Source organism: Eucalyptus grandis, chromosome 3 (assembly GCF_016545825.1).
Source record: "Eucalyptus grandis isolate ANBG69807.140 chromosome 3, ASM1654582v1, whole genome shotgun sequence".
In the NCBI taxonomy this organism is placed as follows: Eukaryota; Viridiplantae; Streptophyta; class Magnoliopsida; order Myrtales; family Myrtaceae; genus Eucalyptus; species Eucalyptus grandis.
This window is the reverse complement of record NC_052614.1, coordinates 57,643,652-57,660,534: the sequence shown is the minus strand read 5'-3', so window position 1 is coordinate 57,660,534 and position 16,883 is coordinate 57,643,652. Positions and strand designations below refer to the sequence as shown.

At 39.3% G+C, this 16,883-nt stretch overlaps 1 protein-coding gene across 1 annotated transcript; it reads right to left on the bottom strand.

The window, feature by feature from the left end:
• Positions 1-11,171: 11,171 nt before the first annotated feature.
• On the bottom strand, positions 11,172-15,806 carry LOC120291350 (wall-associated receptor kinase-like 6). Its single transcript, XM_039308593.1, has 4 exons — positions 14,931-15,806; positions 13,657-14,505; positions 13,194-13,301; positions 11,172-12,545 (listed from the first exon to the last, which is right to left on the bottom strand). The coding sequence occupies exons 1-4, from the start codon at positions 15,784-15,786 to the stop codon at positions 11,353-11,355; spliced, it is 3,006 nt and encodes a 1,001-aa protein (XP_039164527.1). The 5' UTR covers positions 15,787-15,806; the 3' UTR covers positions 11,172-11,352.
• Positions 15,807-16,883: the final 1,077 nt, after the last annotated feature.

Sequence of the window (16,883 nt, the reverse complement as noted above, 5' to 3'; positions counted from 1 at the left end):
GACAATGTCTGAGTTACATGAGGGGAAGCATGCAAAGACAAGTTTAAGGGCAGGACAAGTAAAACGGATGATGGTGTGAGTGAATAGCATTTTTCTCGACTACCTCTTCGTATTGCCTCATCGATAGTCTCATGACAACAAGAACGAAGAGACTAAAATAGATTAGACATTAAACCCAATTTCAAAATTATCCAAGAAAAATCAGTCAAACAGAGATTATTACTTCTTGCTTGAGGACTACCAGTTAAAAGTACTTTGGAACTAAGCACGTCCTTAAATTATTTTGTCTAAACTCTGAGACGTAAAATGTGGGGTTATTCCCGGCTAGGGAGGGGGTGGGGTGAAGAAAATGTTCACCTAACAACGAGGGGGCCACGGGGGTAGAAGGTAGACTCCCCATCACATCTTCAGATGTGGCTACCGCCACGTATGCATGTATAATATAGCCTCCCACGCTTAGAGTGAGGTAGTGGAGCTCACAAGGGCTCTTGTTAGGCTGGCTTGTGCTATGTATAGTCACATAACTGCCATGTCGGCTCAATACCCTTGGTTATGTGACTCTGTCAGCTCAATTATTTAAAAGTATCTCAAAAGCAAGATAAATGAGGTTAGAGCTGTGACGACCCAGACTCGGGGCAATACGGAGGGACGTACTAAGATCGCCTTAGCAGTACGCTGGCGAGGCTAAGGACATGTCTCCTGTTCCACATCGCTTAGGGGGGGAGTCCTGAGTTAGCTTATAAGGCTTGAGTCCCTTTAACTATACATACGCATTTTCTTGGAGTAGTATGGGCTGTCATGAGAAGAACAAAACCGTGAAGACTTAGTGTCTAAAGTGGACAATATGCGTACAGTGGAGACCCGAGTCCTTATAGGTGGTATCAGAGCCGACTCTTACAGCGTGTGGGGCCACAACGAGGGCATTGTGCCTTAAGGGGTAGAGAATGTGATGACCCAGACCTGGGGCAGTACGGACTAAGATTGTCTCGGCATTACGCAGGCGAGGCTAAGGGCATGTCTCCTATCCCACATCGCTTAGGGGGTTTTGGGCTAGCTTATAAGGCTTGGGTTCCTCTAACTGTATATACACATTTTATTGGAGTAGTATGGGCTGTCCCGAAAAGAATAAAACCGTGAGGACTTAATATCCAAAGCTGACAATATGTGTACAGTGGAAAGGCGGGTCCTTACAAGAGAAATAGTAGAGCAACCATACCAGTATACAACAAGTGTATGGCATAAACACATGCTTCTTGAGAAGCACTCTGACTCTGCAATACGCCTTTCAAGAACATTTGAGGTGATAACCGAAGTAGAGCAATGCATCAATCAGAGATGAGTAATTGATTAAACTGACACACTTCATCGACCCAAAAATCTGCAGTGTCCTAATCTAAGCATAGATTATCTTTTTTACACTATTCCTAGTATCAACGACAACAGTTAATTTGTTTGTGGCTGAGCAAGCAAGATCAAGTTTCTTCAACCCTTGCACGTGTCGAGGTTTAATTCTTCAATTGACAGGTACCTATCGAATTAGAGCTTCTGGAGACCATAGCATCTTTCCAATAGACAACTCTCCAAGCAATTGTCGGGCTCTCGTGCAGGGCTCAATACATGGCTGGTGAAATTTAAGAACTTGCCATCATACTCAAGACCATTGTGCACTGTCTGCTCTTCCCATTTTTGGTAAGCACACTGATCAAAAGATAATTTTGCGTATGTAGACTAGAACCAAGTCCAGGAAATTACTGATTACACCATTTCTACCATCTCTATGGCCCTTTCAAACTTTCCGCATTGCTTCTTTGCCCGACACTATGATGTGATCAGAACCACTGCAGCAAACAAGAAATGGATCTGATAGAGAAATCAGGGGCTAAACAGAAATATGTTGGAAACGGGGTTGGACGATTGAACCCAGGCGGTACATTCTACACACGCTTGGAGAGCGACAAGAAACAAGCCAAGTGACGAAGCCTGCCGGGAACCACCCAAAATCAGAATTCAACCTCCTCCTTTTCCGTGAGGAAAAAAGCGTGGGAAATCGAAGAGGAGCGAGAAAGGTAAAAAAGCACCCGGTAACCTGGAAGACCCAGTAACTCATGGGAAAAAAACGCAGAGACGTAAATCGCTGTTTTTGACATCTTCTCCAAGATCAGCGCACTCTCAAGTAGAAACTAGATGAGCTCAACGACACATCCCCGTATCTTTACATTGCTTAAGCTTAATGCTCGAGGCACTAGTTTTCGCCATCGTAGTCACGTGCTTGCATCTAGCCAGCTTCAGCGTGCTGAAATTTGAATGCAAGCCGTTCTTTCATCTTCAGCACTTGTGATGGATTGAATGGAAATTCGTATGTAAATATGTGATGAGGTCGAAGATGAGCACGACTAGTGAGGATCTCGTGACAATAATAATTCCTGTATGAGGTGGAAATACCTGGGAGGTGTCGCTCTGCTTAGAACCAGTCGAAGCCTTAAAGATGGAGCTCCCATAATACAAAGAACACCAATTCAAGGAAAGTACGTGGAGGAGTGTGAAAGAAGCAACTTGGACTAGGACGTAATAAAATCAAGCGGGAAAAGTTCTGTTCATATGTTGAACTGAATTGAGACGGCCCGATCAAGTTGAAACTATCTATTTGGTTCAGAAATCAAATCCCATTCGGTTTGACTTTGATCATATCTGACGTTGTTCCTGTTAGGTTTCCAGAAAACAATGTGGAAGTGCTTATTTTGTAAAATCTCATATTAGAGCACCCCTTATTATCGTGGAATTGCCGCGGAGGAAGTGCGTGGTATACCGATCAATGCTCGACGGACATGTTACTATGAAAAGTCTCCTCGGAAACCTGTGTCCGGAGGGGATGAAGCAAATACATAGTTGGACTGATTTGATGCAATTCATAGTATAAGGGTATAAGGGGTCGACTACCAAATTACCTTAAGTAAAGATACAAAGTTGGATACTCATGTTATTTATAAAGGAAAAAGAACTCACACGTCAAATAAGGGACAAAATGATCTTGTTAATTTGCAAGAAGAGCACATATAATAACAATTTTAGGGTAGACATTAAGAGAAGATACGAACTTTGCGGACTGCACAACTCAATATTTTATGGTACAAAGTAGCTTCGGATTGTACTGATATTGATGTTGATACTAATCATTAAGAATGTTGAACTGCATTGACTTCCTTTCAAGATAAAGAAATGGGTAGCTAAAGCAGAAGAGTGAAAGAACAAAGATGGCAGCCTCTGAAATGAAAAACCAAGAGAGAAACAGCAGCGCAAGAGCAAAGGCTACTCATGAACAGATTGTAGCTGGTGTCAATAGATTGTTCAAGTAAATCTATACTGCAAAAATTTTAGCCGAACTATTTGCAAGAGCTGGGAATATGAAAAGAAAAGCCATCAAGAGAAAGATACTTTGAAAAAAAGGGCACATCCACCATCAAAATATTCATAAAGCTGCTTGTACAGAGTCGTGGATGTTGCGAATTCATAGACCTTTGATGGACGACCAATGTCGATGGAGAACATGAACTTGCTACCAGTTTGCTGCAGAGTCTTCTTGGTATAAATCTCCATTTTCTCCAGGACCTGTGCATTCTTGAGCAGAAATTCAATGAGCTCAATGACATCAGGCTACATAACCATATATCTTAACATGCTTAAGCTGGTCCCCCAGACAAGGAAATGTGCTGTCCACTGAACTCCAGTAACTAAAGCCATTGAACTCAAATGCAAGATTACACCCTGCTTTGGCAAGCTAGAAAATAAAGTGACTTTTCAATCTCCATTAATTTCAAGTTCTAATATGGCAACAAAATGTTACAGTTCAACCGTTTACACCTCGGATTCATCTTCATCTCTTCCAGGATAAACATAGATAGCGATTGTCTCAAGAAAATGAAAATTCCTCAACAAGCTAGAGATGCCAGGGAGGTACCACTTATTCCGACGCAGTTGAAGTGTCACATACTTCCAAGCGAAAGATGGGCATGGCTGATTTGTCAGTTCCCATTTAGTTAATACCTGGTTTAAAAAGAATTACTTGGACTGACTTTGAATGAAAATTACCACCGGACATACATTGTGGGCGCTTGACAGCATGTGCATGTATGGACTGACTGAAATGAAATTATATGATACCATTCAATTCAGAGTCATGTCAGGAAATTTTTAATTAGCTATTGTAGAATATTTAGAAAGGCAAATTACAAGAGCACGAACATGCACATTTAAAATGGTAACAAATGTCATGTAAAAAGTGAAAACAATATCGTCCACAAAATGCCACAAAGCAAACAAGGATACAAGGAAGACAGACACCTAAGAAGCTGTAGTTTTCAGTTACATGAATAGGTTATGGATCATAGTTTACAATTGCTCAAAGTTCATAGGCCAGCAGATGCAAGGAAGGTCACCTTATAAAAGTTTAGGTGGGCATACATAAAAGAACCCACCCTAAGTAAATAATATTTTCTTTTACTCTTCATCTGGGACATTACCTGATGAACTGAAGCATAAATAAACAACAGAACACAGAAGCCAAAGCAGAGAAACAGCACAGCCACTGTCCATTTCAAGTAAGACCCATCCAAAATCAGTTCACCCAACTTCTATTCTACAAATTTTAGGACAAGTGAAATGTGAGAATATCCAATCAAACAAATAGTAATGCTCCTCACCGGAAGGATCAGAACCCAAATCATTCAAAAGATCCTCAAAGCAAGACAAAACAGGTAAGAGCAAAAGCAGAGAAACCATACCAGTATGCACAAATTGCATAGAATAAATAAGGACTGCGGCTGAGCCTTTCCAAAAGCAGTCTGAACTCACAATATTTCCCGTAAGAGAATTAGCAGTCTGAAAATTCTCTTCCTCAGGAAAGCACAAAGACCCTCTTAGGCCTCTTGGAATATCCTTTTTTTAGAAAGTGTGTTTGGTTCAGCATTCTTAGCTCACTGGCCAGCCCGTTAGAGAAATATCAAACCATTTGGCAATTTTTTTTAAGGAGCTTTCAAGTGAAGGTCAGTATTGAAAATGTTGAAACTCATTTTTCCTTCCAAAATTACTCTCAACCATTCTTGAAAATTTCGATTTTATCCCTTGTTATTTTATTTTATTTTTTATTGAAAAAGGACCAATCCCTTCGTTGAATTGGCGAAGGGTTGTGGCCGTCGGCAAACTAGATTTGGCTATGGCTGCCGTCAGTTGAGGTCGCCCATTGCGCAACCTTGGCGAGGGTCGCACCAAGGTTGCATGACCTAGGCGACATGCGACCTAGGCTGTTAGTCGAGTGACCCTCGCGAGACCTAAGCGAGGTCGCCTAGGTCGCACGCTTCCTGGTCGCGTGACCCTTGCTGAGGGTCGCTTGAGGTCGGCGACCTCCGGCGGTGGTCGCCATATCGGCTCACCAGCAATTGTTCGGCGAAAGCTTTGGTCTTTTTTTTTTTTTAATTGTATATATTTGATTTTTTTAGCATTATTGTCAATTTTTATATTTAAAAAGTTTCATACATTATTTTTTTTTTCAATTTTAAACAAATAAAAATTTAAAAACTAATATGAATCACTCAAAGGGCTTTTCAAATATATTTTCTACTAAACAGCGTTTTTCTCAAAATTTCTTCTTAAAGTGTAGTTTATCAAACGGCCTTTACATTTACCAAAAATCCTTTAGGCTGTGCTGCTTTGTATTTTTCCAATGGATTTTTCAAAATGCTAAACCAAACGCACTTGAGGATCCAAAAAGAGAAAGAGAGAGAGAGAGAGAAGTATGACGGTGGACAATTCGTATTCCAATTTGAGATTTCGATTCCTAATTATGCCCGTTGGTTGGCCACGCTTTGCCAATTCCGTTTCATTGTCGTTTCTACGCCTGGCAAATGGATTTGGGCTTAAGGGGGGCCTGGCTGCAAGAGAGGTCCAATTAATTGGATATTGAACGTTTTCGGGAAGAAGATTTGGGTTTCAGAGAAGTATACTACGAGCTGTGAGACCATTTACTTTCCATGTATAAACCAAACTTTTGAAAAAATAAAGTATTCACAGAAAAAACATATGCCAGAGTTAAAAAAGAAAAACATCGGAAAAAGAGAAGCCAATATTGGTCATGATCCCTCTTTCTTACTTGTAGTTTTGAAGATGATTATCAAATAAACATAGAATCCATAATCAATTGAATAGAAAAGTAGATAAAATTTTGAAAAACCACAGTTTTTGATGGTTTTCATGGAACAGATCTAATGTACATGTGAAAATAAAATCACCAAAATGAACTCCTCCTTCCGTCATCTCTTCCAAATTGATATTCCAATACATTCATCTTAATAGAAAAGTAGACAACCCAAGGAGCATATGTTGTCGAAAAGCAGTGTCCTGGATCATTCGAACTACAAAAAAATCCATAGTGTAAATTCCACGATTTTGTGCTCAATTTATAATTCAAGCTGCTGCCACTAACCCCTTCCAATGAGGGTAAAATTAGGTTTAAGTTACTTGCTTATGAGATGAATCGAATGGTCCATATAAATGATGATCATGGACGGACCATTCGATTGTTAACACCGTAAATGATTCATCAATCATAAACATGGATTCTCCAAAGCTCATATCTCATGTGACATCGGACGTTCATTTTTTGATCAATTAATCCTATATAAATTTTGACACAAGACCCGCTATTAATCTTTTTTGGTTGGCTAGAAATCAAATAAAACACGGGAAGATATCTTACAATTTATGCAATTGGAGATTCTAAATTCGAGAACTTGATTACACTAATTGTAAGATCGATGTCCTTCCAGTGCCTAACTCGATTGAATGCTAACTAACGTCATGGCAATCTATCGGAGAATTCTAGGTTTCATCCTAACCATTTTAAAACAAAGAAAATAACATCCAAGGTATCAAAGAAGCACAACCAAGTATAATCGCAAAGAAAAAATCATAAATATCCTAGACGGTATCTAAAAAAGAGAAAACAACTCAAAACAAAGAATCCTATTTTAAAGTCCTAAAGACTTGTCCAATTTTGGATTTTCACTTTTTAACAGTTTTCCAATTTTCATAGTTTTTGTATTTTCCGAAAATTTTTCCGATTTTCTGTGAATTTTCTGAATTTTTAATATTTTAAATAATTTTTTAAATTTTCCTAAATTTTTATGATTTTCTGAATTTTCAAAAAAATTTATGAAATATTCTGGTTTTTATAATTTTATAATTTTTTTTATGATTTTTAGATTTATCTGAATTTTCTAAATTTTATCAATTTTTTATTTTCTAATTAAGTAAATTTATATAATGATTTTTATAATTTTTCTAATTTTTTAATGATTTTCTGATTTATATATTTTTTACAAATTTAAAAATATTTTATTAATTTTAGGGATTTTCTGAGTTTTTAAATTTTTTAAAAAATTACCGAATTTTTTAATATTTTCTCTTTTTGAAATTTATAATAATTTTTACAATTTTTTAGAAATTTTAATATTTATTATTATTATTATTATTATATTTAGGCAACGGGTTCGGACCGGGTTTACTTGATCCGACCCATTGTCCCGATCTATCCGGATCCGACCGGCGTGGGATTACAAAAGGATTTTTTAAGGTATTTTTAAATTTTTGGAATTTTTATTGATTTTACTTTTTTAATTCTTTTTATTCCTTTTGTCTTCTTCCCTATTTTGTCTTCTTCTCTGCACCTTCATTCTTCTTCGCGGACCGAGAACATCTCCTCCACCGCCTGCAAATTCATCTTCACCGACCCAGGGGACCTCGACCAAACCTCAGGCCGCAGCCGAGACCTTACCCTCCATGGTCGTCCACTCGGGCCACCACTCGCCGGCCTATCGTCTACCCCTAACCGCCGCCGGCCCATCACCGGCCGTCTACTCCGGCGACCCAAAACAAATTCACCGAAACAAAAACTACGCGAACCATGGGTTCTAAAATCAGCAAATCAGAAATACATGCGAACATAAATACACGAATATGGAGAGAATGACCTAACTAGAATAGCCCTGGACAGCAGGATTCGCCGATGTGGAGTGATAGCTTCAGCTAAAGGGGGGACTCTCGGCTCGCTCGCCGGCGATCGATCGTTCCCATAGAATCACATAGCCAGACAGAGAAAAAAAGAATATCGGAGCAGATTCAACGAACCCAGAAATGTACACGAACAGATCTCGGGATTCAATGATGAATCAATATTCGGCATTCTCTCAGGCATTTTATCAAACGGTTGATATGCGATTGCATGCATTCTGGGGCGAAATTTATTGCAACCTACGGACTGAACATGATGCATAAAGGCTGGAGTCAACAAATTTTCATGTTAAACCCATATCAGTCAATCACGAATCACTTAAAATTCTCCATTCGAGTTCGGGCTTCTTAAACATTCTGCGTTTCATTTAAGCAATGCATCGAGTAGTTGGTGTTCATTAATGAACTTGCATTCTGGGTTCAAATCCGAAGCACCTATCGGTATAAACATGACGCATTAACATTCAAAGCATTATAGCTCGACATGAAATTACTCCGGTTTAACAAGATTTCGCCGAGAGCATGAATCAACCCAGGCGGTTCTTTTGTTTTTTTTTTTTTTTTATGCCAAAGACCGGGACGAGACAGGGGTTCGGGAAAGGGAATCTTACCTGGTATATCAGACGAGTCGAGGCCTCGGTCGGCGATGGCCAGAGAGTTCTGGCTAAAGCCACTCCAGGACTACAGAAGAAAAATTGAAATGATGAAGGACAACGCCGGATGGACCTTTGATCGGCTTTGGAATGAGCTCCGGCGACCTCGCTTTTGTCACTCTAGAAATAAACCAAAAACGTTCTCTCCTCAGCCTTTCCTCCCTCTCTCTCTCGTTCTCTTCTCTCTCCCCGAAAGAATGGCTCCCTTGCGTGTTTTTTCTTTTTCCTCTGTCCAGCCCCCACAAACTGAGCCCTTCTCTCCTCTTTTTCTGCCTCGCGCAATACCCCGCACGCTCACGCCCCTCTCGCTGCCGCCTTCCTGCACTCCTCTTATGACAGTTGGAATATTCCTTCTGCCGGCGTCACCAGACTAGCACCATTGCCACCTAAGTAACACTGACGTGAGCACACGACACGCGATAAGACACGACATACCGACACGTTATTTCTATTAAAAAAGAAAAATAAAATTGTAATACGTTAAGACACGTTGTAATTAACAAATTATCATTTTAAATTAATTCGATTCAACTTCACAAATTAAAAAAAAAACTAGAATATCATTCTTTATTTCAATTGGACAAATTCAACTCCATTTCAATAATTCATAAAATTTGAAAGGGAAAAAAATAAGCAATTCATATTTTGGATTCGCATGTCAAATTTGTCGAAAGAGAAGAGACAAAAACTTGGAGTGAATATTACCACTGCCTGTGGTGGCCTAACTGGATAAGAGCCTCCATGACATCTACCCAGGAAGGAGGAGTTCAAATCCTGCAGGACGCACGGGATCTTAAGCGCGACGTCGGGGTGGTGAGTCCCCCGCTAGCGTCGCCTTAGGGTTTACCTGCTGGCTGCCGGCTGTACGGGATTCCCTGGGTATAAAAAAAAAAAAAAACTTGGAGTGAATACCTAACCGTGGGTAACTGTGTTAGTTAAGAGTCTCTCTTTCATCGCCGAGATTGAAAGTTTGAAACCCGCAGTTGCTAGCGTTGTAAGTGGGGGGTTATGGTGTTGGGGTCCTGTGCTAGTCTCCCCAAGGTATAGGGGCATGGCCTTTCGGTGCCGTCCAGGCACGAGGGGCCTATGGTGTGCTAGTCTCCTTGAGGTATAAGGGCACGGCCCTTCGGTGCCGTCCAGGCACGAGAGGCCAGTGGTGGAGTCCTTGGTTATCAAAAATAAAATAAAATTGGAGTGCATTGTTTATCACAGGAAGTGAGAGTAAGAAGAGAAGAGAAAACTAGATTTTGCTTCTTTCTCTATTTTTATTTTTCACATATATGTGTTTTGATATGCATTTATTGAAAATTTTTAAAATTAACCTTGCATGTTGGAATCACGTGTCGAAAACTTACATATTGAAATTTTGACTTGAGTGTTGAGAAAGTTGATCAAATATTAGATTTTCCAACACGTATTGACATGTTCGAGAGTCTTGAACACGTGTTGGAATGTCCAACACGACACAAAAGCTCCTAGAGAGTGTCGATACTTCTTAGTTGCCGCTGCATGTGCGTGTATGTGTGTGTGCGCGCTTGCGTGCAAATGAGAGAAAAAGGATGATGGGCTGGGCCTCTCTTTTATTTAATTTCGATGGGCCAAAATAATGTGGGCTGGAAGAAAAATAAAAGGTGGGCTCAAAAAGAATAAAAGAATGGGCCGTGCTACACCTGCTTACTCGACTTTTCCCATTCATTTTTTTCATCATTTTTTTCCACTCTCATGCATTTTTTTTTATCACTGTTACATCATCATCATTATCATCATCATCATCATCATCATATTTTTATGATTTCTATTTTTATGATTTTTTATCTTTTATAATTTTTTTTTTATATTTTTCCAAAATATATGGATATTTAAAATGTCTACAAAAATTCGAATGTCAACATAAATGGTGAAGATATAAAACTAATTTATGATCCCTATGAATTTTATTCTACAAACAACATTACTTACGTTCCTTAAGGGCATTTAATCAAACACTACTATCTCACAAAACCAACCTTAGTCTTATCTTAGTTGTTCGAGTTGATGTGTCTGTTGATTGTGCTATGTGCATTTGTCACCGTTCCCTATGAAGCTAAACCTTCACTCTCGTCATGCAATCTTCAGTCGAGAAATGTTGGCTAAGATCGGGAGAGATAATTTTGCAACTAGTGGGGTTCTTTGATGTTGATATATGTAGTTTGGGTGGTGAATTTGATCCATCACGTAGTGAGGTCTAAGCAACCGGAGCATCGGCAACTGGCGACAATCCCCCTACGCCTTTCTTGTTTTTGCTTCCTAGCAAGTACAAATCTAATTAAATCACAAAGGCTGGGCCATTGCATGATTGACGTAAGTTTTGCAACGATCGAATTGATAGCAAGTATTCAAAGATCTCAAGATGAACTGAAATCACAGCATCATGCTAATTACAGGACTAGAATAAACTTGGGATTTGCATGACTTAGCAGTTCATTGATGCCAAACACTGAGAATAAGTTCATTAACAATAAATAACTAACCAAAATCCTCCTATTAGTAAACTAACAAGCTTTCCTCCCTTCCCTCTTTTCTTTATCTTTTGCTCTGAAAACTGATTTCCATGACAAACGCAATGATATATCTTAAGTATAAGAGGCAAAACATATCTTCACCATGTCTCACTAGGTAAGAATGGTTGCGCATCCGAAAATGTAGTGACATCCACATCGATGTTTGACTTGCTGGATTTACATGCAGCAACATAAGATTCAGTTGCTTCCTGGTCCTCTTGATTTTGCTGAATACCCAACGGATTTTGGAACTTTCTCATCACCTCTAATTCCATTGCCACTTCTTTCATTGTGGGCCGGCTCCTCCCGTTCAAGTTCAAGCATCTTTTCGCAAGGTTAGCAACTAATGCAATCTCTTCCTTCTTATCTTCTTTCAAAACTTGAGCATCCACAATGTTGAACAGTCGATTTTCTTCCATTGAAATTATGAAATAGGTCGCAAGGCTTCTACCTTCTTGTTCCCTCAGCGACGAGATTGGCTTTTGTCCCGTTAATAGTTCAACAAGAACAACTCCAAAACTATACACATCGCTTTTGTCTGTAAATTGACTTGATTGGAAATACTCGGGATCTAGGTAGCCAAAAGTCCCTTGCACCAACGTGGTTACATGAGTTTGATCGAGGGAAATAGACTTGGAAGTACCGAAATCTGCCACTTTTGCTCGATATTTCTCATCCAAGAGGATATTGGTGGACTTGATGTCTCGATGATAAATGGGAATCGAGGCTGCTGAGTGCAAGTAGAATAATGCTCCTGCAATTTCAGCTGCAATTCGTAGGCGTGTGTCCCATGATACATGAAACTCCTCATTTGAGTCGTGCAAATATTGGTATAGAGTCCCATTTGGTATAAACTCGTATACTAAAAGTGGGACTTTTGTCTCCAAGCAACACCCCAATAACTTAACGATATTTCTATGGTTGATCTGTGAGAGAATGACGACTTCATTTATAAATTGTTCGACTTTGCCCTCATCTATTGCTCTCGATTTCTTAATAGCAACTATTTTGCCATCTGTTAACATTCCTTTGTAAACAGTACCTTGTCCACCTTGCCCAAGTATTCTATCCTTGTTGAAATTGTCAGTAGCCTTCTCTAGATCCTTGGAGTTGAACAATTTGTTTTTCTCAACATGGCCTTTGGCTGAAGATAGCTCACTTTCCAGCAAAAGACCACCATTACGTTTGAAGTTCTTCTCTTTGAGCTTGATTTCTTTTCTCTTCTTGATGTATTTGTACAGCCCCCATAAGGCAAGACACAAAAGCAGTGCCCCAAGGCCTGCCCCAGTCCCTGCATTACAAAAAAATTAAGGGGCAAAAGTCCAAAAAATGCACCCTTCTTGTATCTATAATGTCTTATCATAAAACATTTTAGTGAATCTGATTAAGAGGATATCATATAAGAGTAATTAACTTGAGCTCCTTTCATGTGGATTTTTCTTAACAACCTTGAATAATTAATTTGTCTCCTGCTAAGTTCCATCAGGCGATATTTTTACATATACATCTGGGACTGTACTAACGACCTCCCTTACTAGGAAATTAGAAAACCATTAATGAAAGTGAAAATATTCTTATCAGCATTCACCTTGATTATGATTGTAATAATTCCAATTCAAATATGACAAGAGCAAGTAGAACCTTGGTTGTCTTTTGATAGATCTGAAGCGGCAACATTAGAAAAGTTCTAAGTGTTGTCTAAGCTACCAAATGTAAGTATTAGGGCATGAAGAAATTTTTGAGGTTGCTTTGATAGATACTATTGATGGAAATTTATCTATAATCATCACCAAGCAAATGGACAATCATGTTAAAACGAAGGGTAAGGTAAATCTTATCCATGTACCTTTTCTGAACATAATTTATGCTACGCTGTTCTTTTTCTAGCAATGCTCCAGCATGAAGCGGTCTAAAATTCTAGATTAAAAGATATGCTTACCAATAAGAATGAACTTGGTTGTCTTTCTACCACTGACGCAGCGAAAGGAGCCTGGTGTGTTGACACAAGTCCCGTGGCACCTATTTGAATCTTCACATTCGTCAATATCTGATGACAAATTATATCATAAATATATTAGCAGCAAAATCCATCTCCTTGAGTAAAATGAAGGAGGCTAGTGGGTCACATTTCCTCATAAATTGCTAATTCCAGGGCTAAAATATTGTGCTTGTAACAAAAGGACTGTCCTTTTCCCCTTTATTTCCAGTAAATTTTTATCAATATAGTAAGTTCAATTTTGTTTAAAAGCGCATTCACTTTGTGCATTCTTGGGCCCAAAAAAAAAAAAATTATATATGGGATCATTAAACAGCGTGTTTTGAATTTTTCAGAGGAAAATCTGGGAATGAACAAGCTACTTCTCTGTTTTAAATTCCCAATGTGATAGCATGAAATATGTTACCTTTGCATCCTCCAATACGATAGGCATTACCACGATACCCTTCGGTGCAATGGCACTGCACATATGGCATTTCACCACTGTCGACGCCGTAGCCTCTATATCTATGTATACTTTCTTCTCCTTCACTGCTCAAACTTTCAAATCTTGTACAGGAGAAAGTAACATCATAGTTTCCTCGCCGGACAAGGTCAACTGCATAGGTGGTATTGTTTGCAATCCCCCACTCCAACACCACTGGAATCGTATCACTCAATCTCAAATCATAAACACCTGAATCAGACCTCAAGAAAGCGTACTTGCACTCCTCATGTCCACTTTCTTCTTCGAAATCCACACCAAAGTGCTGCAGGTTAAAGGGGAGCGAACTCTGGCAGCATCCGTCCCTCCCGGAACAAGCACTATACTTGCTAATGGTGAAGTTGGTTCTGGCACATTTCGACCGGCATCCGAAAACAGCTGATTCTGTACTTTTTACTGTCGCTAGAGTGTTGCAACCGACTACTGTAAAGATGTTCCTTGTCTGGGAGAAGACAAATGGACTTCCTTTTAAGCTTACCATTGCACCACGTCCGTCACCCCCACAGCTTGCGTTTGAGTAAATTACAGGAAGACTAACGTTAATCATGCCATTGACGTCTTCATCAGGGAGTGAAATGTTGAGGACTCGTAATCCAGTCTTCTTCAGAATGGGAACCATGTTGTTTTGTTGGCAGGCGACCTGGTACCAGTCATCCAAGAAACACCCGGTTCCTATTCCGAAGGGGAAGGGAATGGTGACGCTCCCGCATGCTTCAGCACAGTCAGGGCTTCGAGGTCGAGGTGCAGCTCCTGATGGTCGAGGTGCAGATCCTGATGGTTCTGAAACCAGAAGCAGATGTATTAACAACCAAACCAATCTCCTTGAGTAAAATTACCAAAACTAGGTCACATTTCCTCATAAATTGTTAATTACATGGCTAAAATATTGTACTCGTAACTAAAGGACTGTCCTGTTCCCCTGTAATTCCAGTAAATTATTATCAATATAATTTGATCAATTTTGTTTGAAAGTGCATTCACTTTGTGTAATCTTGGGCAGAAAAACTAACAAAAAGAAGGTAGAAAAGCATGCATACAATCATTATACAGTGTGAATGCATTCTTCTCAGAGTAAAATCTGGAAATGAACAAACCACTTCACTGCATGATCCCCCCAAATACGGAATGTGACAGCACATTCCGTATTATCTATCAAAATGAAAAAAAAGGGAACGTGATAGCATGGAGTGTGTTACCTTTGCATCCTTCCATAAGATATGGGTTACCACCATACTCCCGTGTGCAAGAGCACCGTGTGCAATAGCACTGTGTAAATAGCATTTCACTGTCGTCAACGCTTTGTGTGCGACATATAGAAGGATAAACAGTTTTCGACTGCTGGATAAGCTTGCGTCCATAGTCAGTATTGTTCGCAATCCCCCATTCCAGCACCACTGGAACCGTCTCATTCAATATCAAATCATATAAACCTGTAAAGTCAGACCTCAAGAAAGCGTACTTGCACCCCTGATGTCCACCTTCTTCTTTAAAATCCACACTAAAGCCCTGAAGGTTAAGGGGGAGCATCGTCTGGCAGCAGCCATCACTCCCGGAACAAGCACTATTCCAGCTAATGCTGGTGTTCGTTCCAGCACATCTCGACCTGCAACCGACAAAAGCTGATTTTGTGGTATCCACTGTGGCCAGGGTGTTGCAACCGACCAATGTAAATACATTCCTTGTCTGGGAGAAGACAAATTGACTTCCTTCCAAGCTTACCCCTGCAGCACGTCCGTCACCCCCGCAGCTTGCATTTGAGTAGATTACAGGAAGGCTAATGTTAATCATGCCATCCACGTATCGATCAGGGAGTGAAATGTTGAGAACTCGCAATCCAATCTTCTTCAGAATGGGAATCGTGTTGTTTTGTTGGCAGATGATCTGGTACCATTCCTCGAAGAAACACCCGGCTCCTATTCCGAAGGGGAAGGGAATGGGGACGTCACCGCATGCATCAGGACAGTTAGGCTTCGCAAGTCCAGGTGCAGCACCTGATGCTTGTAACGTGAGGGAAACCAGAAGCAGAAGAATTTGAAACACTGAGGTCGACATGATTTTCAAGTTTCGTAAGTGCATGGACCTAAATTTATGGAGAAAGCAGGTGCGGGTGGAGTCCCTTAATATTGTTATTAAAGTGGAAAATGGGAAAAAAATTTTCATGTGCCGTACGCATAATTTTATTCCATCTGTTACTTCCTAATATCTACGAGATGTTTCCTTTAGGGATAAAAATAGCATTACAAGTCCTAAATGTCCGAAATCTTATATGGATACAATTCAATCATAAACTTTTCGATTGTTTTGATCAAATCCTAAACTTTTAGCAAACAATGCAATTGGAGTATTGAACTTTTCAATTTATTAAATGAAGTCATCTACCTTTATTGAAAAATGCAATTAAATCCTAAAATTATGTTGAAAAGTGCGATTTATAAACACTTTTTGAGTGACATGAGACAATTTTAGATATTGTTCATCGAAAAGAATCAATTGTACTTTTGAAGAAGGTTTGGGACTTAATTGAATTGACTGAATTTAGGACTTGATTGTATTCCATATACAAGATTTTGGACTTCTCGTCCACCATTCCTTGAGCACAGAAATGTGAAAGCTTCATAGGTAGAGAGCGCTAATTTAAGTAGCCAAGTGTGACTTCTCCAGTTGTTTGGAAGATAATTTAGTCATCATTTCTTTCGTGAGAAACACCGGAGATGGATGACTCTTCAAGATCTTTCTTTGTAGATCCCATTAAACACACTAAAACTGAGCCAAAGAGAAAAAGAAGAAGAAGAAAGATTCTACTCGATAATTTTTAACACCTGAAGCAGAGTTATATCCATTCAATAATTTTTTTGGGCAAGAATATTAGTTTAATAATTTTTGCTCTATCAAGATGAACACAAAAATCAAATCGTTGTCTCATATGGAACTTTTGATGATCCCACTCTCATGTTCGAACTTTTTTTTCTCTCCTTTTTAGAAAGGAAAACTGCTTTTCACAACAAAATCGCTTTTTGAATGGCAAAATCATCAGACTGATTTATCCTACGACAACCACCATTCTTTGGCATCTTTTCAATCTAGAAAAGTGAAAGCAAAGCTCACTTTTATTAAAGCAAAAGTGATTGCTTTCTAATTTCTTTAATCGT

Excerpts from the sequence above, each read along its gene's own strand:
- LOC120291350 (XM_039308593.1), bottom strand. The coding sequence starts at position 15,786 with ATGTCGACCTCAGTGTTTCAAATTCTTCTGCTTCTGGTTTCCCTCACG. Across the intron at positions 14,506-14,930 it reads TCTTATGGAAGGATGCAAAG|GATCTGCACCTCGACCATCA; the intron begins GTAACACACTCC and ends CAGAACCATCAG. Across the intron at positions 13,302-13,656 it reads TCGTATTGGAGGATGCAAAG|ATATTGACGAATGTGAAGAT; the intron begins GTAACATATTTC and ends ATTTGTCATCAG.